This window comes from Barbatula barbatula (genome assembly GCF_947034865.1).
Source record: "Barbatula barbatula genome assembly, chromosome: 1".
NCBI lineage: Eukaryota > Metazoa > Chordata > Actinopteri > Cypriniformes > Nemacheilidae > Barbatula > Barbatula barbatula.
Genome location: NC_136766.1, coordinates 23,607,879 through 23,635,086, shown reverse-complemented (window position 1 = coordinate 23,635,086; position 27,208 = coordinate 23,607,879). Strand labels below are relative to the sequence as shown.

The window sequence follows — 27,208 nt, the reverse complement described above, 5'->3', positions numbered from 1 at the left end:
TCTCCTCTAATATTTGGTGGCTGCAGCCAATGTGTTGTGTTGTTTAAATAATATTTGCATATTTTGTTGTAAGATTATACTGTTATTTACATGTCTGTCTACAGGTTTAGTACTGAAACAGATTGTGAGATGAAGAGCTACCTCTCTAGCAGTCTTAATGCAGCCCCTCTCTCTGCGGCTGGCCAGACCATCCTAGCAGCCCTTCGGGTCCAGTATCTTCAGAGAGCTGACAGAAGCGAAGCTAGTGAGTTAGATAGAACGTTAGAATAAAATATTTGGACAATGTACAGAATTCTGAAATATTAATAAAACTGAAATTCGATTTTTTTGGAGGAGGACAAAACATAAAGAATATTGCCATTCAGCTGTGTAGCAAATGCTCTTGAATGTTACTGAAAGGAAATCTATTGTTTTAAATTGTAGTTTCTTGTGGTAGAGGATTCGGGCTTTCTGAGCAAAAGAGCAGAAATGATGGAAATCAAGATTTGTTCATAGAAAAAACTAAGTGAGTAATATCTTAAAATAACAATACAATGTACAATTGCTGTGTATTTATTCTCTATGATTACTTTGTTCAAATCAGGTCTTGTTTAACCATTTACAGCTATCATGTGGATAGACCAGATATTCTCATAGATGGGATATTCTCATAGATGTCTGATTCATATCTTTTTTCTGTCTTGATTTTAGAGACTTGAATTTAAATAGATTGGACTTTTCTAAGCATTTGGAGCTAAGGGGTGTGTTCAGTAATGAGAAGATTGAAATGTACCATGCTGCTGTCGATGATGTTGTTCAACCCAACACCCAGTCTATTGAGCCAGTATCACAGGAAGGGGAGCTTTTACCTCTTTCTGGCTTTTTTAGTGAGGGAATCCCCCAGGTTAAACCAGCTCCGACAGAATCAAAAGGACAAAGGCTGACCTTCAGCAAAAGGAGGTGGATTCTGTCTGAAAAGATCCCAGTGGGCGATAATCCACATGAAGCTCCTCCAATGAAAAAGTGCAGCTTTGGACAGCTTACATTGTCTATGGACAACTGCCATAAGACATCCAGAGAAGAACTCATAGAAGTGGACAAGCAGACTAAGAATAACAATCCATTTTGTAGCAACCAATCCTATTCAGGAGATAATGGTTTCATTAATAAGGAGTTGGTTGAAAGAGATGGCATTGATCCACATTTTGGGGTCATCTCAAGAGAAGCCGAGTGTGACCAGGCTGTGTTTATACAAATACAGGCCGGTCTTCAATCAAATGCAGAGAAACCAAAATCTAAGTTGCTGGGTCTGGTGACCAGCCGTTTCCCACAAGACAGAAGAAACACACATTCATCTGCTTTAGAGGAAAGCTGTCTATATGTCCAAAGATGTGAGAGCAGCACTGTTCATGAATGTGATCAGGACACATCTGTTAAATCCGATGAATTACTGGACTTATCTAAGCAGAAAGTAGACAGTGGATCTGAGAAACATCAAATTCTCAAGGGCAGAAATAGTAAGTGCAGTGTTTAACATGTAAACCACATTCAACCAGTGCCCCGCTAGTGTTGTGTTTTTCAAGAAAATGTAAGTTCTCTGTCTTTCTGTGCTTTCAATAAGATTTTTTTGAAGAGTGTGATTCAGGATGGTATGTATCTACTGTAGCAGCTCATAGTACAACAAAATGTGCTTTGGTCATGTCTGATGTCACATATGCATACAGATTTCCCCCAGCCTGACAACAGTGCATTGCTGATGCCTGTTGGAGAGAAAAATAGCGCGATGGAGCCAACACTGCCCACCACCCCACGAGGTGTGCAACACAGCATCGAATCCCTCACACAGGTAGTGCACATGCACCAATATGGAACAGAGTTTGTTTCGCCTTAGCAGAGAGTAGGTTTTTGCTCATTTGGATCCAAGATTGACCTCCTTTGATCTTAATTTTGTGCCACTTTTATGAAGAATGATTACAGAAAAAAAGTTCTCTCTTTACTTAAAGGGACAGGTCACCCAAAAAAGAAAATGTAAGATTATAATGGGTTCTACTGCATTTCTAATGTCTTTTGTCGTGACGCATCCAGTCTAGACGCGGTGCCAGTAGAAGACGCTTCCATTCAGCTAAGAGAATGGCTCTAGCAAAGCCAAGGTCAGGGGTTCAATAGTCAGAAACAAATGTAAAGTACAATGCAATATTTGTCGATTTGGAAAAAAGCATCTGCCAGTTCTAGACATTCTATAAACAACTAAAAAGTTCTCCAACTCTTATTTAAAGATCAATTATTCAGTGTGCAAAAATGTTTTGATCCGGAGTGCTGGTTGTGTTGCTGTGTGTAGTTTTATTTGAACTAATGAATAATGGAAATGACTTAATGCAGATGTCTGTTATTTAAGAAGCGCACACAGGGGTTATTTGTTGGTTGAGAAGTTCAGACGAAGAGTTAGTGTGAGTGCATCAGCATGAAAAACTGCTTTAGAGAGCTTTATTCGTGACAGCCTGGTCACTGCGAACATGTTCTCTCACTAAAGCTTTCTAAAGCTGATTTGTCTGGTGCTGACAGTCACATTAATAACCTTGTCTTTTTATTCTGATTTAGCACATTGGAAGTAATGCATTTTACATTTGTGAATATGAGCTAAAGTGAGGTCTGCATTTGTTTTAAAACAAACAGGCTGGTAAGGTGAACTCAAGTACAAAACATTCTTCAAAATGGAAACCTCCTGGACCCTCACAGGAAGCTCGTAAGACCACTTTATCCCCTGAGAAGAGCAGCAGGACACTCAGAAACTTGAGTCTAACTGCCAGCCCCGCAAGCTCTAAAGTAAAGCTATCCCACAAGGCAGCCATAAAACAGGGCTTAAAAAAACAAAAAGCTCCACGGTGTGAGGTCAAGAGACCGAGACATCCCTTCAGACCCCAGAGAGAATCTAGTCAACAGTGGAAGGAATCAAGCCTCTCCGAAGCACCCAGGCCTTCTGAAGCAAGTCACATAGGATCGAATACATTACCTTCAGAAAGAGATCGAGATGAAGAGGTGACCACAGCAACCTCAAAAGGGGCCTTTAGTTTCACCTCTGATCCCAGATTGTGTGACACAGGCCGTCTCTCGCAAGAGGAACGAGAGAGTGTGTGTGAGGAGGCTGGAAGAGCAAAAGCATTAGTCGTTACTATGGTGTACCAGGATGGCACCATACAACTGGACCCAGAGCAGGTGTGTTTACAGAGATTTTTGTGACCTAGATGATTTTTTGTTTGTTTAATGATTGTAATGTTTGAATGGATTTTAAAAGTTGCATGTGTGTGACATCTCTCTTAAAGAGGTTATGTCCTGCCGTCTGTGGCATACTGGTTCTGCTGAAGAGTGATTTGGATTCTGAGATTCTGGAGGACCGACCGCAAGAGAAAGTGCTCTACCTCAGGCTAGAGCAGACACCAGCATGGGCCCAACAAGACCTTGAACACAAGCAGGAGGCCTTTACTAGGTGTGTGTGCGTGCATAGGAGTGAACAAAGAGACAGAGATGTGTGTGTTTTTATTTACTGTATTTTGACAGCCATTCTATCTTTCTGTTACAGGTGGTGTGTGACATTCATTATTTGTTTTCTGTAGAGGTAGTGTTACAGATGTTCACTGTTTTTGTGTGTTTATAGAGAACTGCTGCTGCAGATGGTGTGCAGCACAAAGCCATTTGTGTGCTTTAAAGCAAAAGACCTACTCCGTACAGTGCTGAGACATTTCAGCAAAGACCTGAGCTGGAAGCAAGGTGACAAATACACCTACAGATGCTTTATGTCTGGATTAAGACACTGGCAAATGTTTTAGTTGGGAAGAGGGGTATTGTTGGTAATATTTTGTGACGTTAACTAGTATAAATGGTTCTACGCAGTGTTGGGGTGTCAGATAATGGATCCTCAGATTGCAGCCTGGTTGTTAGATCCAGCCGACTCTGCATCCTGCTTTCAAAACCTGCTCTCCAAACACTACACACATCCAGTTACCTGCACATCACTGCAACCTGTGCTCGGACAAGCCAAGGTCAGTATACAAACATTTCAGAACTTCAAGTTTGCTTTAGCAATTACACTAAGGGGATCACACAGCTTCAACTTCCTCTCACAATGTTGTAACATTATTGTAAATTATTAGCATAGGACATTTTCAGCTTGTCACTATTAACTTTGTCTAAAGGTTTGATGGCTTTGAGCTGAGCTAAAATCTGAGAAATTGCTAAATAACTTTATGGAAACTATATGGATGCCACCCATTCAAGTCCAAAACATACTTTTGTGTCTTTCCCTTATTTTTAGGTGACTCGAGTGATCTCAAATTTATCACTTCTTCATGGACTAATGGATGAATTGCATAACAAGCTTCGGGTATTTTCTGTCTGAATGTAAAATCCTTTCCAAATAACCTGATATACACATATCATTTCTCCAACCCCATATGACCTTTTCCGTGTCTCTCTCTAGACTCAAGGCCTGTGGCAGCTCTATTCTGACATAGAACAGATGATGATTCCAGTTCTGGCAGGTCTAAGCAAACTGACGTTAAATCATTCAATTCTTAAATTCACAGACACATAATCTTTCATTATGATTTTATCATAAACTAGAAGGATCATATTGCTTTTCATGTAGCTTCAAATGTTATGTAATTGGGGCTTTTCTGTGTGAATTGTTTGCAAAACCAGCAGTTGCTTAAATCTGTAAGAATATTTTTTGCAATCGATTTCACGTCAGTCCAGACATTTAATTCTACATTTCTGATAGAATCCATATTTTATAGTTTGGTCATTATTTCTGAAGTGTCATTTCAAAACTCTTTCTCATTTGCTTTAGCAATGGAGAGTTATAAAATTCACGTGGACAAGGAAGCCTTAAAACGGACCTCAGAAATGCTGGGGGTAAGAGTGTGTGATTCATGAAAAGAGTAATGCAGAGATTTCTGTACATTTCTGTGACAGTTTATCCCGTGGGGGTGTGGATGCTTTTCTGAGGAGAACTCTTGTTTAATATTAATCCCTAGATCTTTTGCTTCTGGCACCTTATTTCTCAAAAAGAACGCTATCATCTCTCCTTGAACTCCTCTCATCTCTCTCTCTCCCTTCTCTCATCTTTTTTCATCACTTTACATGTGATCTTGCCCTGAGGTTTTTCTATCTTTATTTCATAAGCTCCTGCACTTTTCACCCTTTCTTGTCTTCTATTGTTCTTCTATTTGCTACATCCCCATCTTCCTCTCCCTGTGCATTTGGATGAACGGAAGAGATGGATTAAGTGGTGCTAGATTTGTGGCTTTTGCAGAATGGGTTTGAAAATGTCAGAATGTGCTGGAGACTCCTTGTGTGAGAATAAGTATCAAAAGGTTTAGTTTTTCTCTTTCAGTCTAAGCTGAAACTGTTAGAACAGGAGGCTCATCGGGCTGCAGGTCAACAGTTCTTGGTGTCCAGTAGTGCTCAGCTCAGACTGGTCAGTGTGTTTGTGACTTTCAAAACCTTGTTTTGAAGTAGTTTCATTTCATGTCTTTGTATTCATAAATGTGTTTCTAACCATTGCTCTCAATACAACTGTAGATCGACAGTAGAACTGTAGAACACTACAAGATCATTTGAAACAACACCTTTGAAACTGTATAGTGACTTCTGGCTGATGAGTATGTGTCTACCCTCAGATCCTGTTTGAGAAGTTGCGTCTGCATGAACGGTGTGAAAATAAGAAGCTCCCCAAAACAATCAAACAGCAGCAGTCCACATCTGAAACGGCAGTAAGCACTTTTATTCCTTATTTTTATTCTCAGATAGTATAGTCCCATGTACATTCAAGTTGAAATGTGATATTCTCTGTTCATAATAGACTGTAAACAGAATCAGCAGCATTAGTTTTCATTTTATATCTTGTCTTCTAGTTATTACAACTACAAAACTTGCATCCGCTTCCTAACATTATACTAGAATACAGACAGATCCACAAAATCAAGACTGCATTTGTGGATGGCATATTGTCATGTACCAACAAGGTGAGACAATTACAATAATTCACAAAGTTTTGAAAATATAATCTGCAAATCATTTGAAAAATAAATAAGCACTAGGTGGCAGTACAGCCTTATTACTGTTGGTTGATGATGATTTTCCAGAATAAAATATATAGTTGCAGAGTTGATAATGTTATAAACGGTTATATTTATACTGCAAATTAATAAGTTAACTGGCAACTAACAGAACGTTATTTTAGGTCACTTTAATCTTATGTTTCTACTTAGACATTCATCTCTTCCACGTGGAATCAGACGAGTACAGTGAGTGGCAGACTGTCGGCTAAACACCCTGTGAGTGTTCTCCATCTCATTATCGCTCTTATTAATCTCTTTCTCTTTCCTTCCTTTTCTCCTATTTTATCACACATATTTTATGGGAGGAAGCTGGTACCTTTAGGTCCTAATATCACCAGAACATTATTTGACAGTCAGTCAGCCCTTATGATATCCTGTCTGTTTGACACTCTGTGAGTCCGCCTGCAATCTTTGGGAATTACACAGACACTCTGTTCTTGAGCTACATTTTCAATCCATCACTCCTGTCATTCCCTAATTGATTTTTTTGGTTTTGTTTTGGATTTCAAGAAATCCCTCAGATCCCAAACCTGTCACAAACGTTTATGAATGATGCGTATCCCCTTCAGACTGAAATAAGTCAAGTCATCCGGGGCAATGCACTGGAGTTTTATACAGTAACCAGTGGATGTAAATGTCATGCTTTAATGAGTTAGCACATAAATGAGCTTTATTAGCTGCTGGGACCAATTGAGAAAGATCAACATCCGTTAATTGCAGTCTAGGGTAAGACTGAGAGTCTCCCCTGAGGTGGGCTGTAATAAGATCATGCTGAATCACACTGAATGACTGTGATATTAAAGCTGAAATTCACATGCTATTCCCTTTTCAGCTCAACTTTATAATCCTTTTCTCTCCCTCGGTTCCAGTGAGTGAGTTTAATTTTTATTATACCGTCATCAAAGTGAAAATGCCACTAAGCTTTTGCCTTTCATATTATCATTTCTGTGCTTTTTCAAAATCCTTCATAAGCAAGCCAAAGCCAGCTGCCTTAAGCATTTGCATTTTTAAGAAGGACTAAAGTTTTTCAGCAGAACTGAGAGGGTTTTAACCACAAAATGTTATGAAAATGTACACTCGAACTATTTTATTTGATTGTCTGTTTAGATTTTGTCCTAGATGACATTGAATATGTTGTACAGTCTTATATCGGATACAATTTTCGGACTATTTCTGGTGCATTAACGAAATATAAGAATACACCTACAGTATATGTGGATTCTCCCCTGTCGACTGGAGAAACTTGAATGATGTCTCTGCTCTGCTGCAGAGGAGGGTCTTTTTTCTGTTTTCCCTATGTCTCTCCGCTCTCTGATTTTTTGTCTTTGAATATACACACACACACACACACACATCTGCGTAGACACAAAAGCTGATAGCAGCCTTTTATCCTCATATGGGTTCATTTAAGGCATTGCTTCCTTAAGTCAAAAACCCCAAAAAGGAGCTGTCTTTGGTTCAAATACAAAGTATTCTTTAACAAAAGGCTAGACATCACTCATGTCACCCTTGACAATTACACCAAAGAACAGCAGAATGGGGCCAGATGCCTTTCTCTTCATCTTCTGTATCCTGTCATGTTGTTTTCGCACTGTTCAATCAGCTTGCGCTGCCGGGTGTTTTTTTTAATGAACAACATCCCCTGCTCTTTTACATACTGTACATATGGTAACTATCAGAAATGTTCTAGCCTGCGATTCAAACCATTGAAATGTATTCGCCAATATGGTGTTTGGCATTACTTTACTAATGTTTATTCACTTAAATCATTTAGTAATACGTCACTTAAACACGTTGTGTATGTGTTTTTAAAGTGAACATTACACATAATCATCAAATAAACATTGTTTTCATTCGTCGTGGATTTTCTGCTTCCATCAGATGAGTCATTCTCGTGCTGGGGGGCTGAATCAGAATGATTGATGGCTTTCCTCTAGTCATTTAAAGTTGCCTGCACCCAAGCATCACTGAGGGATGCATAATAACACGACTGCAGGGTGTCTGAGTCATTGTTTCATTTTATGTGTACGATCGTTAGATTTAGCGCTGACATGGAGAGCAGGCAGGATTGTGTTTTTGTGTAGGAGAAGGATATTGTGTCGGAATTCCCCCAAGCTGCTCGTCTAGAGTGTGTTTGCATGTATGCGTTTGTCAGTGAGTAAGTGAGAATCCCGTCAGATGTTCACCCAGCATGTGTGTATCATGTGCGCTTGTAATGTTTATCCCCCCTGAGAATGCGTATACTGTATACATGTGATTTAGTTCAAGATCATTACTACAAGTGAATCAGTAATGTCGTAACTGTCTGGTTATCTATATCCAACATAGCATACTGTACAACATGCATCTAAAGGTGCTGTGTCTAATTCTGAAGAAATGCACAATAATATACATAATTATGTCTTCAGAGGTGTATAAAGACCTTGCATAATGAAGCGTTAGGTTTTTATTACCTTAGAATGAGATATTTCTATCTACATACACAGTGGGTCCCCTTACATGGAATGTTCCTATAATTGAAACAATCATAAATACTGTTTCTACATACGGTACGTACATCAACAATGTTTTGCTAATAGCAGAAAGTGAACGATCACATATTGACCATTTATCGGCAGATACCGATATGGCCGATAATTTATCCTGCATCCCTAATTTTAAGGTATCACAATGCCATGAATCAAAACATAAAGATTATCTTACTGTGCAAGAAACGGACCTGGTAAAAATGGGTTACACGTCACATGTGTGTTTATTTTGCGTTTGCCTGACTGGCAGCCCAAACAAAGCAGTTATTGTGTTTCATTACCCACTACAAGCAAGTGTGCATTCATTACGCACTCAGCAGAAACAAAGCCATCATACAGTAAACGAGCCAAAGTAACTCATTAAGAGTCAATGAGATGTGTATCTGTTAGTATATATTCACAGTGGCTGGTTTGATGAGCATTGAAACAACAGCCGCCACTGTTAATTTCTTTTTTCTACAATGGGCTCACTTCTTTGCTTATTGAGGTTTTGCTGCATAACAAAACAGTGGCAGATGAGTAACAGGGGCATGTTGAGAGGGTGTGCGACTACAGTGCACTAGAGAGAGAGAGAGAGAGAGAGACAGCTTTAACCGTTGTTTTTGTTGCATAAAACATCTTTTTTATGTCTCATCCCACTAGGTTTTGTAAGGCTGGGTATCGTGGACACAATTCTCTGTAACTTGTCAAAGACAGCGGCAAGTGAACTTAAATTCCATTGAATGGAATAGATACATTTACATTTAGTCATTTAGCAGACGCTTTTATCCAAAGCGACTTACAAATGAGGAAACATTGGAAGCAATTATTAAAACATAGGCAACAAAATACATAAGTGCATCAATTTTGGTCACAATACACGGTGACCATGTTACCAAATCTGCTTTTTAATAAATGAATGCCTTTCAATTATCCTCTTTGTATTTTTCAAGGCTGTTGGGAGTTTAAAGTTCCATGATGATTTTAGAAGTTTGCAGTAGCTTATGGCGCACGTAGGGAACTGTGCTCATGTGTGTTTGCTGATCAACAGAGGCCTCTTCTGTATCTCTCACCCTGCCTCAGAAACAGCATAGGCAGCATTTTTCAGCGTTGTCATGCCGACAGGGTGCCGCTGTGGGATGGCGATGGATCTTGCCCACAGCCTGGATGATTGAGGGGTGCGTTGCTACGGCAACTGTGCACAAGCACAGCAAAAGGCCTACGGTGGGGGGTAATTTTAGTTGGAATGTCCAAAAAAGGAAGTGATGTTAAACATCTCCCATTACAGCAGATCTCTTGTGTGTGCCCGAGACATTGCTGCGTTTCAGTGATTTATATTTGTCTCTCTTTTGAAAAAAAAAGCCTATTCTGCACTATTTTAAAAGGATGAGGTTACCAGTTATCAATAGTTTATAGGCTATCCTTGTAAAAGGATGTTACGTACAGAATACAGTGTGTTTATTGGTGGCTGTGATGGCATCACTGGTGAATTCCTCCTTCTAATAAGTATCTTTTCAAACCTCTTTAACCTCAGAATCAATATTGCAGATCAACCCTTATTGGCCGGTGGCCAGTGTTACTGCCCCACCCATGTCTCAAAAAAAAGCATGCGGCTCTCCATCCATTTCTCTTTTTTCAGCATCAGCCCCCTGTTGTGTCGGTTAATGAACATCTAACACCCCTGTGTGAAATAATGATCTGCTGTGTGGGTGTTGATGTGTACTGCAGTAAAGATGATGTAGTTGTAGTGATACCAAGCTTCCAGCAGATGGCAATAGGTTTGACCAAACCAACCATTACTACTCAGGCTGAGAAATTATGATGTCAACTGTTTAGCTTTTTGTTGAATATATAACCTTACAGTGCCAATGTCAGCATTCTCACAAGAGCAGGTTTGGACTGCATACCAATTTGCCAGTTGCATTTTTAACTGACAAATTTCATCATCCTAGCAGCTTCCCTAGGACCTCCCCTCTTTTCTACTGTTAGAACGGCAAGCATCATTATGGTTGCTCCTTTTATTAGTCTTAGTACTGTTGCATACTGTGAACTTGGCTTCAATGCATCAAAGCAGTTTCTTGAGACAATGCAAACATTTCTAAACGTCTGTGTTAATGCTGAAAAGCAACAGTGCCACTTTGGTTTGACACATCCAATTCGCTCCAATACACGTTTTTATTAAATACAATATATATTTAGCATTTCAACTGAACACTTGTCTTCTACCCGCACTGCCTTTTTGTCTGAATGTTGTAGTAGTGTAAAAATGTCACTGGTAGTCAGCAAATGTAATAATACGCACTAAATGGGTCATGTTCAAACACACTTCCTCTCCTGCTTACTAAACTGCCGTCAGCTAAGAAGGACCTGAGTCAACAGCTTCATAAAACTGAAGGATAGCGCGTCCATGTGAGAAATGTGTATTGATTTTGTGTGTGTGTGTCAGCAGTAACATAAGGAGCTGACCCAAGCTGGCTTTATTTTTTTCCCCTGTCATCGGTTTTTGTAACCATGGCGATCAGCATCATCACTCATCCCATACTGGAACTGTTGCACGTGTGTTGCACTATATTTCAAAGCTGATGTTATGATTAACACAGAAAGACAACAGAGATAAAAAACTGAGGATGTAAAGACAGTTTCCAATGTAAACAGATGCCAGATGAGACCGGGGTGTGTATCTGTGGCCTTGTTTTTATATTCCGGTGGGGACATGAACCAGAATGCACACCAACTCATGGGGACTCGTGTCAAAATTGAGGTCCCCATTGGAAAAGAAAACTATAAATCTGCGGCACAATCTTTTTTTAATCTAAAAAATTACTTCTATGGACTGTCCCCGCGGAGATAATAAACCAGACATGTGTGTGTCACATTTGGGGTGGTAGACTTTTACTGTTCTTACCATGTGTGACAGAAAGAGATCCTGTTGAGTGTGAGTGTAAGTGTGTATAATCCTGGTGCAGCATATGCTCAGGAGGGGAGAGGTTTGCAGGGTGGAGACCAGCCTTCTGTCACCCTGGCAACACTCCTGCAGTTCTAGCACTATTAATGTGAGTTTGTGTGCAGGGGGGAGAGGGATGTCTTATGTTTGGGCAAAATAAAATGGTTCAGCTTTCAGGCCTGCATGTGTATTGTGATATATTTGTGCAGAATGCCGGTTTTATTTAAAGTACATGGGGGTATATTGATCCCTGTTGTCTGAACTCAAAGCATCACACCCCCAGTAATGAAGGTTAGAACGTGTCTACACCGGACGCATCCAGTGGGGAAAATATATTGAATATAAAGTATATTGAGTTCTAATGCGATTCTAATGTATTTTGTCACGCCGGTCGAGCCCAGTGTAGACACGGACACGCTGTTAGTTTACTAACCTTCTCTTCTTTTCACTGTTTATTTAAATTGTTTTATTTAAACCCAAACACATTGTGTCATTCCTCAGAATTTCCATCACAAACTATTGCAAAAAAAAGTGAAGATCGTACAAGTCATTCCTCACACTCCTATATTGAATTACTGATCGAAGGAGTTGTGGATGGGCAGTGGCATGTGCTTTATTCTGAATTCCACTAGTGTAGCAAAATCACCTGCCACGAATATGAAGAATGTATGTGAAGGAGTGAAAGAGAGGGAGGGAGAGTAAACAGTACGGTGTTAAAGCTCTGTGGCGATGAGTGTAAATGTGCCCTTGTGTGTGCTGATGTGAGAAAAGCGTGGTGAGCAGTATTTTCTTGTAGAGATTAAGCCGGATTAGAGTCATAGCGAAGCGCCGAGTTCAGCCTGATCCGCAGATCAATACTATACCGCCCTTCCCTCTCTCACTCTCTTCCATCTCTATCCACTCTTGTCTTTGCTTTCTTCGCTGCTTTTATCTCTCTCACTTACTCTTGACTTTGAGTTGATTTCGTAATGTTTTAAAATGCTTTATAAATGGTAAGGTTACACTATAGTTTATAAACTGACTTAAAAAGTCAAAAATTCCCACGTGTGAGACTAATAGCAAATGTTATATGTAATACATTAAATTATTTGATTAAGGAATAAAGTTCCTGTTCGATATTATTTCGTGATAGTGACTAGCTGCCCTTACATTATCCTGATTTCTACACATTACATTTTTAGGCATTTGAGTTTAAAAAAAATATTATTTCTAACAAAAGTCCATACAGAAGACATGATACTAGCACAGCTAGGAAATCGGTTGCCTTGGATAACAGTTTATTATTAACAGTTAATACCGTTTAGCAGACATTATATTTGACCGCAAAAAGAAAGCTTGCAGAATCAAGTATCGGTTGTTGTTGTAAAAATAAAATGTGAAAAAATCTTCCTCTCTGTCCGTTGGTATTATATTGCTGAAGATCAATAGACCTACTCAAACAGAAGCAAAGAGCCTCAGCTGCTATTAAAAGCTTTCCCTCTCTCCCAGACTAGCAACACTTGTCCAACATCCAACAGATTTACTGCACCCAATAACCCCAGAGCAGTTGATATTGTATCTACATGCATGCTCAAAGAGCAACAGAATGCTGGTCTCAGAACAGTTTTAAATGTTATGCTTACTGCAACTACAATACTTATACAGATGTAGGCAAGGGATGATCATCTGAGAGCAAGAAAGCTGAAAATCATCTGATCTAGCTTCATGTTTATCGATCTCGCAGCAAAATCTGATGTATTGAAGGACTGAAAGGAGAGCAGAACTGACCTTTCTACCAGTATTCTCACTCAGACAAACCTTTTCCCCGCAGGCTTTCTTCTAACATATGTACATATACTGAAACCATATATCCGTTTCTCTTTAGCATATTTTCTCTGTGTGTAATTCGGTCACAAATGAAATTCTCAGTTAAAGATAAAAAACAGATAAAAGATGACTAATGATGGTTTTGCTACAGACCACTCGTGCCAGCCACCCCCACCCAAAAAAGGACAGGGTTGATTTCTGAGGCACAGACTGGAGATTACCGCTTGTCTGTCAAATAGTTCTCATTTTCCACTGATCTCATTTTCAAAAAACTGTCATGATAGATTAATACTTAATTTCTCTTCTCTCATTAGTGTCTTTTATCCCCAGCAGAGAGATAAAGGGCAGAGCACATTTAATATTCCTACCCACATTCAGTAAATGATACATAGGTTAAAATGAATTTCAGAAAGAGCCTTGTCAGAGTGATTATTCTGCCTCCACTGGGTTGAGACATGGCGGCCGTGGTTTATAAATGCTGTGAAGTGTTCATTTGTTAAAGCCGCGGCCAGATTTAACCTGCTCTTTGTGTTGTGATATTGGATGCAAGAAGCGTTCTGCTGTGCTGTGTGGCTGAATCAGACATCAGTTTCCACTGAATATAAACTTTCTCTTTTCTCATCCTGCAGAATTTTCAAGCTCTTCCAAAGCAGCCACTGCAGATTTTGAAGCAGCAGTATGTCCATGGTAATGTGCATCTTTAAGGATTTTACAGTGTGAAAGAGCTCAGGATGATAATCTGACACGCACATAAATAAATAAAGTTTGGAGTCCCTTGACTAAAATATTTTGGTTTTAAAACCATTTCATATTAAGGCATATTGCCACCTTTCTGTTTTCTGAGTAGTTTTGAGATGCTACTTTTTGCATTCCATGAGACCTTAAATGTATTCTTAATATCAAAATCCTTCTCAATTTGCAAATGGGGATTTTTGGACTAAGGGTCTATCTTGCAAAACATTACTTGAAGCTATACCGGAACGGTAAATATTGTGTCTAGTACGGATGTTTAGTACCTTTTGTTTTCTATGAGAACAACTTCACGTCTTGACACAACATCACATAATGTAAATAAGTTGTCACGGAATTAGAGTATGTAAATCTTGACAAAAATGTCAGATGGAACCTTATCATTCCAAGGGATGTCTAAATGTTTTATATGAGCTATTTCAAGAACAATATAATGGTGCCAGTTTATACATTTTTTATTGTAAAACTATTTCTGAAACGAATTACTTTGACCAAACAATAAAGAGAAATCCAGCAAGCCAGAATAGATGAGATTTCAATACTGTTTATAAAGCAAAAATCCTATTGTATCTGTTGGATATTTGTATGCAAATTCATGCAGTAATAAAGACAAACACTCGCTACTTTTTTAATATTTCAATGTTGCACTTTGATCTTGAATTTGATTATCATTTTGTGTGCTTGTGTAGGTAAAAATTCTGAAGTGGTTTCTGTGCACCCTCGTGCCATGTTCATTCCACGTGAGGGTTGGACTTTCCTGTCTGCAGGTGGGTCATCAGCGTGTGTTTCTTAATATTGTCAACTCCTTCTTAAACTTCCAGCTGATCTTATTTTATTTGTAAAGGAATGTATTGCCTTCCACATCACTGAGGGTGCGTGTTTCAGGCAGCACCAGCAGTTTGTTTGATTGTGTTCTGACAGCACACAAGCATTTATGTGATGTGTGCCAGTGTTAACCAGACAATCCAGACTCCAGACCCTGTGGCAATAGCATAATCATAACCTTGGAAACAGCCTGTTCTAGCCCACAACCTCATCCACTGGCCTGACAACGGAGTTGCACAAACACTCTCTGTGTGTGTGTGTGTGTGTGTGTGTGTGTGTGTGTGTGTGTGTGTGTGTGTGTGTGAGAGAGGGTTAGGGGATTAAAAACAGTTCACTGTTTTTGGGTTTGCTGCTGATATCTTTTTAATCCCAAGGAGTAGTTTTCATTGTGACTATATGAACACATCAGCAAACAAATACAGTGTTTGCGTGTGTGAGGAACAGTGTGAGCATGGCCTTGTCACATCCGCTCAAAATGTGTCCTGCTGCTTCCAGAAAGGGAACAGAGAGGGGGGCTAGAATGAGCACAAAGTCATCTCTCGTTCACTGCCTGTCTAGTAGCCTCTGTACCACAAGCTAACCTCAGATCACCTCACAATCTTTCTCTCTGTCCTTTCCTACAAGCTCTTACATTGCTAGCTGATACAGTTTTGTAACCCAAACCATCATTCCCACAAGGCCTTGCAACCTCTTTCTTAATAGCTCCACCAGTCAATACCCACCCAGAATAAATATATTTTCCTGGAAGAGGAGAGACAAGCAGCGACTACCATTGTATGGACACAAAAGCACCGAGACAATTCTCAAAATATCCTTTTTTGCGTTCAACGGAAGAAAGATTCATATAAGTTTATAGAGAATGATGGCAGAATCTTTTACTTTGAGGGACTATACATTCCTGGTCTACAGACCAGAATTCCCAAAATACACATATACATGGTCAATAAAAACCACATGTACTACAAGTACTGTTTTATGATGACTTTTTCAACATGCCAGTACTGGGGAATGAATACCTGTTGTTGAGTGTTTGGCTTTATTGTTTCTGCATCAAATAGCAGCAAATGTTAAAAAAGCATTGACACAGAGATTGCCTCAAGCCAGATGATTTGGGATTTCTAAGAACTGACAGTGGGTGTAATAGGACTGGTTTTACAGGTTACGACTGAATGCACTTAAATTCAGCTGTCATCACTGCGGTCACAGAAAGGAAGCCACATGTAATCTTGACAGGGTTTTCTTTGACTGACATTGTTGCCAACATGCTTCTCATTCCTAATGAGATGTACACGTGTATGGCTATTATTTTCTCTGGGTAATACAGAGAAAAACAAGTTTTGCATTGATTACGTGCAATACATCCAAACTGCAGAGATACGCAAGTGTCTGTTTAACCACTCAGCCGATGCTGGATATATATTCGATTAACCTACACTTTAGCAGATGCTCCTGTCGCATACAGTATGCACTTCTCTGACACCGCCATTACACACACATTAAATAGAGTTGTAACATCCGACCTACACTCCATTTTACTTTAGCTGTTGCACACAAATACAGAATAAAACATGCACAGACTTGACTTTTTGCATCAGTTTATAAACCACACAATCAATTACAAACAGATAACACACTCTTTATTCCATAGTTCACAAACAGTATTTGTGAAAATTTATTTTTGCTATATTGTGGAGAATATAGAATGGTGGGGCTGGTGTTTGTTTGTGCATGTGTTTGTGTTAGGGTGAGTCAGCAGACTTGTCAAAGCATTACACACACATAGTATACACTCAGAGTCTGTACCGCAATGTGAGCTTATCCTCTCAGACATTCTCTTTTATGTGACAGTGAAGCTGCTGGGAGGATTATGGGTCCTGCTGACACAGATGCGAGAGATGCCAACACACACTCTCTTCACTGTCATCTGCTCCACCTTTACCCCTTACTCTTACAGACAAGTCTAGCTTAAAACGGTTTTGCCGGAGTTTGGCGGATGTCGTCATTGCATCAGTGTGTGTTGGGGGTTGTGTCCTGGTAAACCCTACAGTGTGGGGACCAAATGTTATAAAGATAGTAATACCAGTAATTATGGAGGACTTTTTTGGTTTAATACAGTTTAATTAAGCTAAATTATGTTTATTTGAAAATGTAAAAATGCAGTTATGTTTGTGTGAGTGTTAGGTTTAGGAATATGGTGAAGGGATTCAATACAAAGTATAAAAATCATTGTTTATAGAAAGTCCCCATTAACATGGAAAATCATTGTGTGTTTGCGTAGATTTCTGTCAGGTGGAGTTGCGTCTCTTGGCTCACCTGTCATCTGACCCAGAGCTGCTGAGAATCTTTCAAAAACCTGAAGCAGATGCCTTCACCATGCTGGCGGCCGGGTGGTGGGTACACATAGTTCCATACACACAATACAAATGTCCTACTCTCGGCACGTTACCATCTCAACAAATAGCATGGTTCATCTTGTGCCTGCTTGTGGCACAGACAATTGATTGCAACTTAAAGGGATAGTTCACCCAAAAATGAAAATGTTTTTCCAAACCTGTTTCTTTGTTCCGATGAACACAAAGAAAGATTGAAGCAAAGTTCAATAAAGGAAGGAAGGAGGCGGGAACCGGCAAACATAATACAGACTTTTAATCAAATAAACAAACAATAAAACAAACTTAATGCCGGCAGCTACCTTACGGTCGACAGCTGGCCACAAGAACACATAAACACAACATAAAGTCCAGGCTCTCGTCCCGGCGCTGTTTCCTCACAGCTCTCGTCCCGGCGCTGTTTCCTCACAGCTCTCGTCCCGGCCTCGTAACAAATATATTTTGAAGAATGTTAGAAACTGACATTTCTGGGGCATCATTGATCCAAAAAATGTGGTGGGAGCCCCAGAACTGTTTGCTCTCCTAAATTCTTCAAAATATCTTCTTTTGTGTTCAACAGAAGAAATCATTTTTTCTAAATACTTGTTTGGAACAACTTGATGTTGATTAAATGAAGACAGGCTTTTCATTTTTGAGTGAAGTGTGCCTTTAATGAGGTCAAAGTATATTTATATATTTATTTAAAAAAATGTTTTATACTTTTTGCTGATGCCGTGGTCACAGTAGGTCTTTCATTTCATTGACTTCCAGTCATGCGCATGCTTTTCAGTCGGAGGAAATGCTAATAATAATATTAAACAATCGGATTTTCAACAATACAGCTTTAAAATAACAACACTGAGAGTCTAGTGTGACCACGGCATAAAAAGTGTTTGTAGAATTTTGTAGCACAACCACACATAAAAAGAAACCGCAAGACTGACAAGAGGGCAGAGTGTCCTGCAGTACCAGTCTGTGTGTTTTGCCCTCAGGCTGAGTCCAGTGAACCAGACAGTCTAGAGTCCTACGCAGAAGAGAGCAAGAGATGAGAGGCATTCAGTCTGATGCTTATGTCCACGATTACCTTAACACAGGCCGACAGGCTTCTCCAGATGAAGTGTGAATTGATTCCTGACATGAGCTCAGTCCGTGTGTGCGTGCATGTGTTTGTGTGTGTCCCTTTATTCTGTCATGAAGCTGGAGTCTATGAACCCATTTCTCTGTTAAGATAATCACAGCATCCAAGTTAACATATTTATGCTTATGTCTTTGAGCTCACAATTTGTTATAATGCAGTGTGAGTGCTGGACTAACGCAGACCTCTCTATTTTAGCAAGACCTCTGCGGGGCAGTCTTCATTCCCTTGTTAGTCTACAAACACTGATGCCTGCAGCCTACCAGCACTGCTGACACTTTCATTACATAAATGTCTCTTGTCTTTTTAGGAAGGGTGTGAGTGAGGACAAAGTGAGTCTGGAGGACAGAGAGCATTCCAAACGTATTGTCTACTCTGTGGTTTATGGAGCTGGTGAGAACTGTTGCCCAAAATGCATTCACATCCCCACTACGAAATCAAGTCCCCTTCGATATCTTGACATGCAATGCTTAGCATTCCCCTTTATCTTAAAGGCACAGTTCACCCAAAAAATAAAAATTCTGTCATTATTTATTTCCTTGAGTTGAGATCTGATAAAAATGCTTGTAACCAAACAGACCTTGGTCACCATTTACTACAGCAGAACAAAGACATTTTTAAAGCAGTTTTCCCTAATATGGTAGTCAATAGTGGCCGAGAGCTACTAATGCAAGTATATTTTTGTGTGTTCAACAGAGCCAAGAATGTTAAAATGGTAAATGATGACAACATTTTTTTTTTGGGTGAACTTTTCCTTTAATGCCAGTTGACTGGCACCTGATTTGTAAATTCCATGTGATTAAGTACTTGGGACCTGATGGCACCACATATGGAGGAATGATTAACATTGATATGGACCAAGACATTTTTTTATGGCCCAGGCTGGCTCAATTCATTGTTCAGAGTGGTTGCTAAGAGATCTCACAGAATGTGGCCTCCATGACACAACTTCACTAAGAATCGTGTGTGTGTGTGTAGTGGAGAGTGATGGGGACAAGTGGAAGGTGTGACTGTTCCACTTAGCTTAAATGGGTCAGTTTGAAACATTGAATATTCTTTTATGTGCTTTCAGTCTAGCTTTTTTCTGGTATATTGTAGCACAAGCAGAACCAGCATGCACTTAAATATACGAGCAATTCCACCGTTATGAAGACAAATATATGAGAATATATTTGTTATTCATATACTGAACCATCTGTTCATATCTTACTAAACCCTTGTTGATAGATTTTAATCAGATTAATCAATCTATGCACACGTTTTCTATTTAAAAAAAGCATGCGTTATGGATGTAGCCGAAAAGGACATGACAAACATTGTAAGATTTCTTTGAATTAAAGTGCGCAAAAAAGGAACAGAAAATATCCAACAAATGGAGAAGGGACGACTCTTCACAGGAAAACGATGCACTAAAAGTAAAAAAATGCTTAAAAATGTTTTATTGTTATGTATCAATTAGTTTTGTATCTGAAATGTGATTCTGAACCACCACATGTTGACATCTGTGCTATAAGTATAGAAAAATTAGTATAGTAAAACCCTTTGGTAAAAACTTCCATGACAGTCACATGAACGGCATGATGTGATTGAAACATTTTCATTTTACCACATCTCATAAAAACTGATAGAGCCAGGGAGGGATGGTAATCATGATGAATGACTGAGCGCTGAGAATTGTGAGTGAGAGGAGGGGGCATAGATCGCTTTTCCATGATCGTGCCGAACCTTCTTAAGCACAGACTGAAACGGTTAAAATTATGTTTCCATGTGAGCCTGGTTCGACACGGCACGATAACAAACTGTTCTCGGCTAGAAAATGTTGGCGTTATAGTCAAGTCAGCTATATTTATATAGCACTTTTTACAATTTTCGTGGTTACAAAGCAGATGTACAAGAAAACATTAACTATAAGCAAAACATATAAGATTATGCAAGTCAAAACACAGGTCAAATATCATACAGACTATAAATTCCTATATGCAGTGTTAATTAAATAAAACTATAAAATTCTAGCAGCCGCAGGGCCAGGCAAAACAGTATGCAAACGGTGGCGAGGAACTCCGACCTCCATGGGAGGAGAAAAGAAACCTCAGAGGTAAACCAGGCCTAACCAGGGGATTCCAGTTCCCCTCTGACAATCGCTGCAGCCTCTCCACAAGCTCGACAGTGCTTGCACAACAAGGCAAAACAAATATTTAAGGGTCCTGCCCGCTCTGGGAACCCTTGAACAATGCGACAAGACTGGCTAAGAGTAGAGTACTGTTCTGCACACAAAAGCATCAGTTGTTATTGGAAGTGTTCCTAGTTCCGGTTGATCTAACTAGTGCAGCCTAAACCTTCCGAATATATATAGTATGCAAGATTAAAAAGATCCCAGACAATGCGGGGTAGACTGTTCCAAAGTTTAGGCGCTACATAGGAAAAGGATCTGCCACCTGCAGTTGATTTAGAAATTCTAGGTGTTACCGCCCGAGCTAGTGCACGTGAAGGACTGTGATACAAGAGAAGTTCACTCAAGTAGTGAAGAGCTAAACTTGCAGGGCTTTGTAGGTAATAATCAAAAAAAATTAAGTTAATGCGATGCTTTATAGGTAACCAGTGCAAGGTTGACAGAAATGGGCTAATATGCTCATACTTTTTTGTACGTGTAAGAACTTGAGCTGCTGCATTTTGGACCAGTTGAAGTTTTTGTAATAGGTCTGCAGGACAACCACCGAATAGTGCATTACAGTAATCTACTCTTGATGTCATAAAGGTATGAATTAGCTTCTCTGCATCTGATGGTGACAGCATATGACGTAGTTGAAATATATTTTTAAGATGGAAAAACACAGTTTTACGGGTGTTGGCGACCTGGTTCTCAAATGAAAGAGAACATTGACAGAGCCAAGATTCTTTGGTGAAGATGAGGGTTTTATGGAACATCCATCAATAGTTAAGCAGTGTTCCTGGTTGTAACAATGGCAGTTTTCGGTCCAATAATAATACTTCAGTTTTGTCCAAGTTCAGTTAAGACATCTTTACTCATCCACTTTTTTATATCGACTATGCATTCCACTATTCGACTGAATTGCTGTGTTTCAATGGTGTCGAATGTAGCGCTATGATCTAGCAGCACCAATAACGAGATACAACCTCGGTCAGATGCCATAAGCAGAGAATTTGTTACTCTGATCAAAGCAGTCTATGTGCTGTGATGTGCTCTAAATCCAGACTGGAAATCTTCATTGATGTCATTCCTTTGGAGGAAGGAACATAATTGAGTTGAGACTACTTTTTCAAATTTCTCCTTGGGGGCGCTGTAGTTAGTTGTTTGTTCAGCGGGTTCACTTCTGGTTGCATCGTTATAGTTTTCTCTAATATCTTTGAAAATTTAATTGTGAATAGTTCATAAATTCATCACTGCTATGCTGGTATACAGAAGTTGGTGACGATTTATTTTTGGTTAATTTAGCCATTTTGTTAAATAGCGCAGTCTCTTGTGTTACCAAGGGAGTGCGTGATACTTTTGCACTTACATTCTAAACGTTTCACCCTGAGGTGGAAAATGAAACCATTTACGCACCGGCTGGCTTGGATCGGCACGGAGTGGGACAATTAAGCAACAAGAACCATTCGGCACGATTGTGGAAAAGCGCTCATAGTGTCAGCATGTGTTGATAATCTTGCAGAAAGCGTCAGATTACCATGGTTACCGAATACTAAAAGGAAATGTTGAAATGAAGGCGATTGAAAACACACACACACTTATGGGAGGTAGGAGGAGGGGGTGGAAATACACAACTGGGTCAGATATAAGAGGCTAACTATTGAACGTCCAAGAGAGAAGGATGATTTAGAGCAGACATGGAGTAATTAGGCAAAAGGAGAAACACTAGAGGGCAAATGACCTCCCCCAGTCAGAATGAACAGGCTCTTCATCACTTCTGCCTGCTTGCTACCGGCTTCATCTCTCTACTTACATGATATATTCTCTCTCGCTTTGTGTCTAGAAATAATCTCAATTACAGGCAGACAGAAGGTCACAGGAAATTAGCCTGAGTCTCGCTTCAATGCATAAAGCAAGTAGTATGGGTTTTAAAGATGTCATGATGTCATCTTATTTATATATACACATTACAATGCAACTTTCACAATTTGAACTATGGGTGTGAATGAGACCTCACATTTGATACCATTAAAATATCTAAGGATGTGGGAACATGGGGTGGCAACCACCCGGAAAACCCAGCGTCATTACATTTTGCGTAGATCTGGACCACTTACATCTTACATCGTCTTCAGAAAATGAACCTACTTGCAAAGTGTTGTGATAGCACATTTGTGAAATCATATGTGAAAGTCAGTGCCCTCGAGTTGTTGTCATGGTGGTTGTTGTCATAGCAACATTGGGAGACTCGTTTCAACCCTCTTTTTTTTTAACGCCAGCCTGCTCCTCAGATCTCGTTTTATCTAACCGTGTGTTTTTTTGAGCTTGGATTATTTCTCTCTTGCTGTTGTCCACTATCTGTGACACATTCACTCTCTCTGGCTCCCTCACACACAGGAAGAGAGCGGTTGTCTGGCATTCTGGGTGTGAGTGCAGAGGAGGCCAGTCGTTTTCAGGACACATTCCTGCAGACCTACAGAGAAGTACAGGCTTTCATCCAACACACCATCCAGCACTGCCACAAACACGGTTTGTAGCACGTAGAGGAACATGGCAGATATAGTGACTAACGGTGTGCATCCCTGAAACTTAGTGGGCTGGATGTAGCATTGAGCAAAAAGCATTATACAGTCAATAAGATAAACTGACTTGTAATCGACTGATCATGTCGCTCCAAGACGCCGGTCCAGCTCTGTGTAAAAAATGCTTTATATTCGGCTGCCCATATAACTGAATTAAGTATTCATGTGAGTGCAGATGATTTAAAATATGTATGGGCCATTCTACAGAATTCGTCCAAACTGCTGGTCCACATAAAAAGACACACATAAAAAGCATTCAAGTTTTCAAATCTTATTTGTTTACTAAGATCCTTCTATCATCTTTTGAAACCCACATTATTTATAATATCAGTAAGCTTCATACATTCTAGGATACTTTCAATTGGGAGATGTGTGTCCCAAACCGAATTGCTCCCCGAACTCTTTGTTAGTTGCTTTGGATAAAAGCGTCTGCTAAATGACTAAATGTAAATGTAATGAGGTAAAAAAACAACATAGGATTTTTGTTACAGCTCCATCAGGTGGAAATAGCTTGCTCAGTTCTACAGTAACGTTTCATCTGTATCTTTGTACTATCATCATCTAAACTAGGTACAGTCCATTAACAGGCAATGGTGTAAAATGGCTGTTTGTCCTTGAAAGAAATGTATTCTTTATCAGCAAATGAAAGCAGAGCTAGCAGAGAAAACACGTCTTTACCCATTCAACAGCTACTGAGACTCCTACCCTTAGGCAAAATAACTACACAACAAAGCTTGCCAAAAATGTATGTGTATGTAATGTACATCCGCGGAACAGTTAAGAGACCATTTCAAAATCAGGTTTTCTCCTTTTGCTATTTACTGCCTTTTAAGAAAAATCAGTTCAAATAATTACCTGCAAAAATACTAGTCTATTGTAATGATGTGACATTTTAATTCAGTGCAGGACACAAGATTCCCAAATAAGACAGATCATATCCTTAGGCTAATCCCGGAATTTCCAGAAAAAAAGCAGACTTCGGTGTGAACTATGTTCAGCCCAAAATGTATGTATACATTTAAGCCTCTTTAAATGTATAAATGTCATTGTATTTGATAAAATATTGACAATGACTCTACATGGCAAACATAGTGAAACCGGACCACTGTGAAAATGATTAAATATTGCCTATAGTTATTTTGCTAGGCCTTTATGAACTTGACATGCATGCCATTATGTCAACATCAACTTAAAACTACCTTGAGGCCAGTTTGCCAACACGAATTGCAAAGACGTTACGTAAGCTCTGAAATAAAATATGTTAAGGTGTATATGCAAATCATGTGTTTGCCAATCCTTCCTCTTGTCATATTTCGTTAGCTTGATTCAAGCTTTACGTGAAGAATATAGCGATACGACACATTTCTGTACATACACACACATGTACTGACAGGACTGTCACAAAAGTAGAAAAACACCCAGAAGCACATTCCGATGACACGTCATCTGTGTTATCCATACATAAGATAAACACACGCATTCCTAAACCCTGTCACACATATGCGGTCTCTCTTTGTGCCCTGGGACAAAGATTTTCCGAATGAGACCACCAGCTGACCTCACTCTTTTCCAACAGGGGTTTAAGTGCAAAGCTCAACCTATTGTCTGACTTCCCGCAATGTACTGGGATTAGTGATTTGAGTGTTTAGAAGTGTATGAGTGTAATTTGTGTTTTTATCCGTTCTTTTTGCCTGTGCCTTAGGTTTTGTAAAGTCCATAATGGGAAGACGGCGTTGTCTCCCTCACATTCACTCTGCTGACTGGAGCCTTCGAAACCAGGCAGAGAGGCAGGCTGTCAACTTTGTACTACAGGGTATTGTGCCGATCTATTTGTGTGTTTAATGTAACATAAAATTGATGATGATGAAGCCTTATGTTTTATTATGAGATATCTTATCTTCATACACCGCGGGTCCCCTTTTATGGAATTCTCTATGTTGTCTCTACAGTAGCCTTAAATGGACAAACTGCTCTACAAAGTTTCATAAATACGTTATCTCCTTGGGCAAAGATGCGAAAACGTGACAACATCTTAGTGCTTTGAAAGGGAGGGGTGGACAGAGCTGTTGGTTGCAATTCGCTACCTCACTGTTAGATGAAATTTTATACACCGGACCTTTAAATGGCACTCAATGGGTGGGTTGCATAAACTGCCTAGACTAGTGTTAGAAGTTAGTCCCCTAAATATTTTCTTCAAGACTGCTCATAACTTCTATAAATCAGTTACATGAAAGGTAGATTGGGCTGTTTATAATATAAAAAGTTAACTAATTGCTAGTCATTAAGACTAGTTGTTCAGATGCAGTCTTAACTCAGGGTCTAAGTTTATGCAACTGGGCCGTTATCTATGATGTGTCCTCACTAATGGCGCTTTTTCACTGCATAGTACTGCACGGTACCGCGCGCTACAGCTCACTTTCGAGGGTTTTCCACTGGGTACAGTACCTAGTACCCGATACCCGAAGTACCACCTCGGTTGAGTTTCGAGAGTACTGTACAGATACCAAAATGTGATGTGTTTTCACACAGATCACTGAGTGGGCAGAGAGAATCAATACCAGCATCATTGGATTTGCAACACATGAATACGCATTTTAATACATAACATTGCCATTTCGTTAAATGCTTCGTGACAGTAAAATAGATATTGAAACCCTTAACGCAATGCTTAATGCTAACCAAATGATTGTCTGCTCATTGCTGTACGATTTCCCAAAATCTCTGGTATTTTAGCAGTGTTTTGTTTCGCTGCCATCCGCCATCGGTATGCTCCATTACTTCTGTGTTGTGCGTGTGTTTGTCGTGTCCAAAATGATGCTAAGGCAGTAGAGGCAACACAACCATGATGATAAGTTTATAATCCCCACCCCACTTTGAAGTGGTACTTAACTATTGTGGAAAAGCAAAGTGAGCCAAAGTGAAATGAGCTGTACCGAGTCGTACTAAACTGAGGCTATCATGCAGTGGGAAAGTCCCATTATACCGTGTGTTGTGTTTGTGTGACCTTCAGGCTCAGCTGCAGATCTTGCCAAATTGGCCATGATCAAAATCTGCTCCCAAGTGTCTTCCACCTCTTACACTGCCAGGTACACAGAGAATGATTTACTTTAATGCTTTTCTATGTGTCTCTTCCCTCAGCTTATCTGTGTAAATCACTTCCCCTGTTTATATTACAGACATTTATCTTTGTTAAGCACCCCCTCTGCACCCCCTCTCTTTTTTTCCCACAATTCCTTTCACTAACTATTAAGATATATATCCGTGCAGCTGATGGTTTTCTAATCCTCCCCAATGCAGAGAATGTAGAGCCTTTTACTGAAACGTCTAATGTAATAATGCTATTACACTCCTGATTCTAAATACATCATGGGTTGGTGGTCGTGACCAGGTTATTATATCGGTGTTGGATTGATAGTTCTGTTGTTTTCAGGTTGGTGGCTCAGATCCACGATGAGCTGCTGTTTGAAGTGGAGATCACACAAGTCAATGAGTTTGCTCGTGAGGGCATCCCACTGTTACAAGAACATTAAAGACATATTATCTTGTTGCTTAGTGTAGACCCAGTGTCAAAAAAAATATGTTTTTCATATATGTATTATAATATGTTGAACAGTATTGGTTAAGAAGACCATGGAATCCCTTCAGCACATCGAAAGTTTAGGAGTTAGTCTCTCAGTAAGTGAGCACACATGCTTCATTTAAATTACAATCTTTTATCTCAGCACATAAAATTCAGTCATCTGAAAAATCTCAGACACATTTTCAAGTGCCAATAGAAGCCTTAATCAAATAAGACAGGCTATCAAACACGAAAGCTATTCACTGTCACTTATTTGTTTTATAACCTAATTGCATTTCCTGTCAGCCTTCCCATTTTAAGCCTTACAGTAAGACCGAATGACGCAGTATATGTAGGTGGATGGGGGATGTAGGGGGTATGATGATCATTATCACAGGTTAGTTCTCTCTTCGTTCAGGTGCCCCTTAAAGTCTCACTGTGTACAGGACAGTCATGGGGCTCAATGTGCGAGATGAACCTCGTGTGA

The 27,208-nt window shown here is 39.6% G+C and overlaps 1 protein-coding gene across 1 annotated transcript; it reads left to right on the top strand.

Annotated features, from left to right (window-relative positions):
• Positions 1–129: 129 nt before the first annotated feature.
• poln (polymerase (DNA directed) nu) lies at positions 130–27,208 on the top strand (the record flags this gene model as incomplete). Its single annotated transcript, XM_079469337.1, has 24 exons — positions 130–260; positions 691–1,496; positions 1,704–1,825; positions 2,716–3,192; positions 3,300–3,463; positions 3,632–3,744; positions 3,868–4,016; positions 4,289–4,357; positions 4,454–4,514; positions 4,823–4,887; positions 5,369–5,452; positions 5,655–5,747; positions 5,889–5,999; positions 6,246–6,311; positions 13,982–14,039; positions 14,792–14,869; positions 17,206–17,317; positions 18,742–18,824; positions 22,978–23,109; positions 24,865–24,975; positions 26,173–26,248; positions 26,593–26,660; positions 26,776–26,837; positions 27,140–27,208. 24 exons carry the CDS (start codon positions 130–132, stop codon positions 27,206–27,208), a joined length of 3,360 nt encoding a protein of 1,119 aa, XP_079325463.1.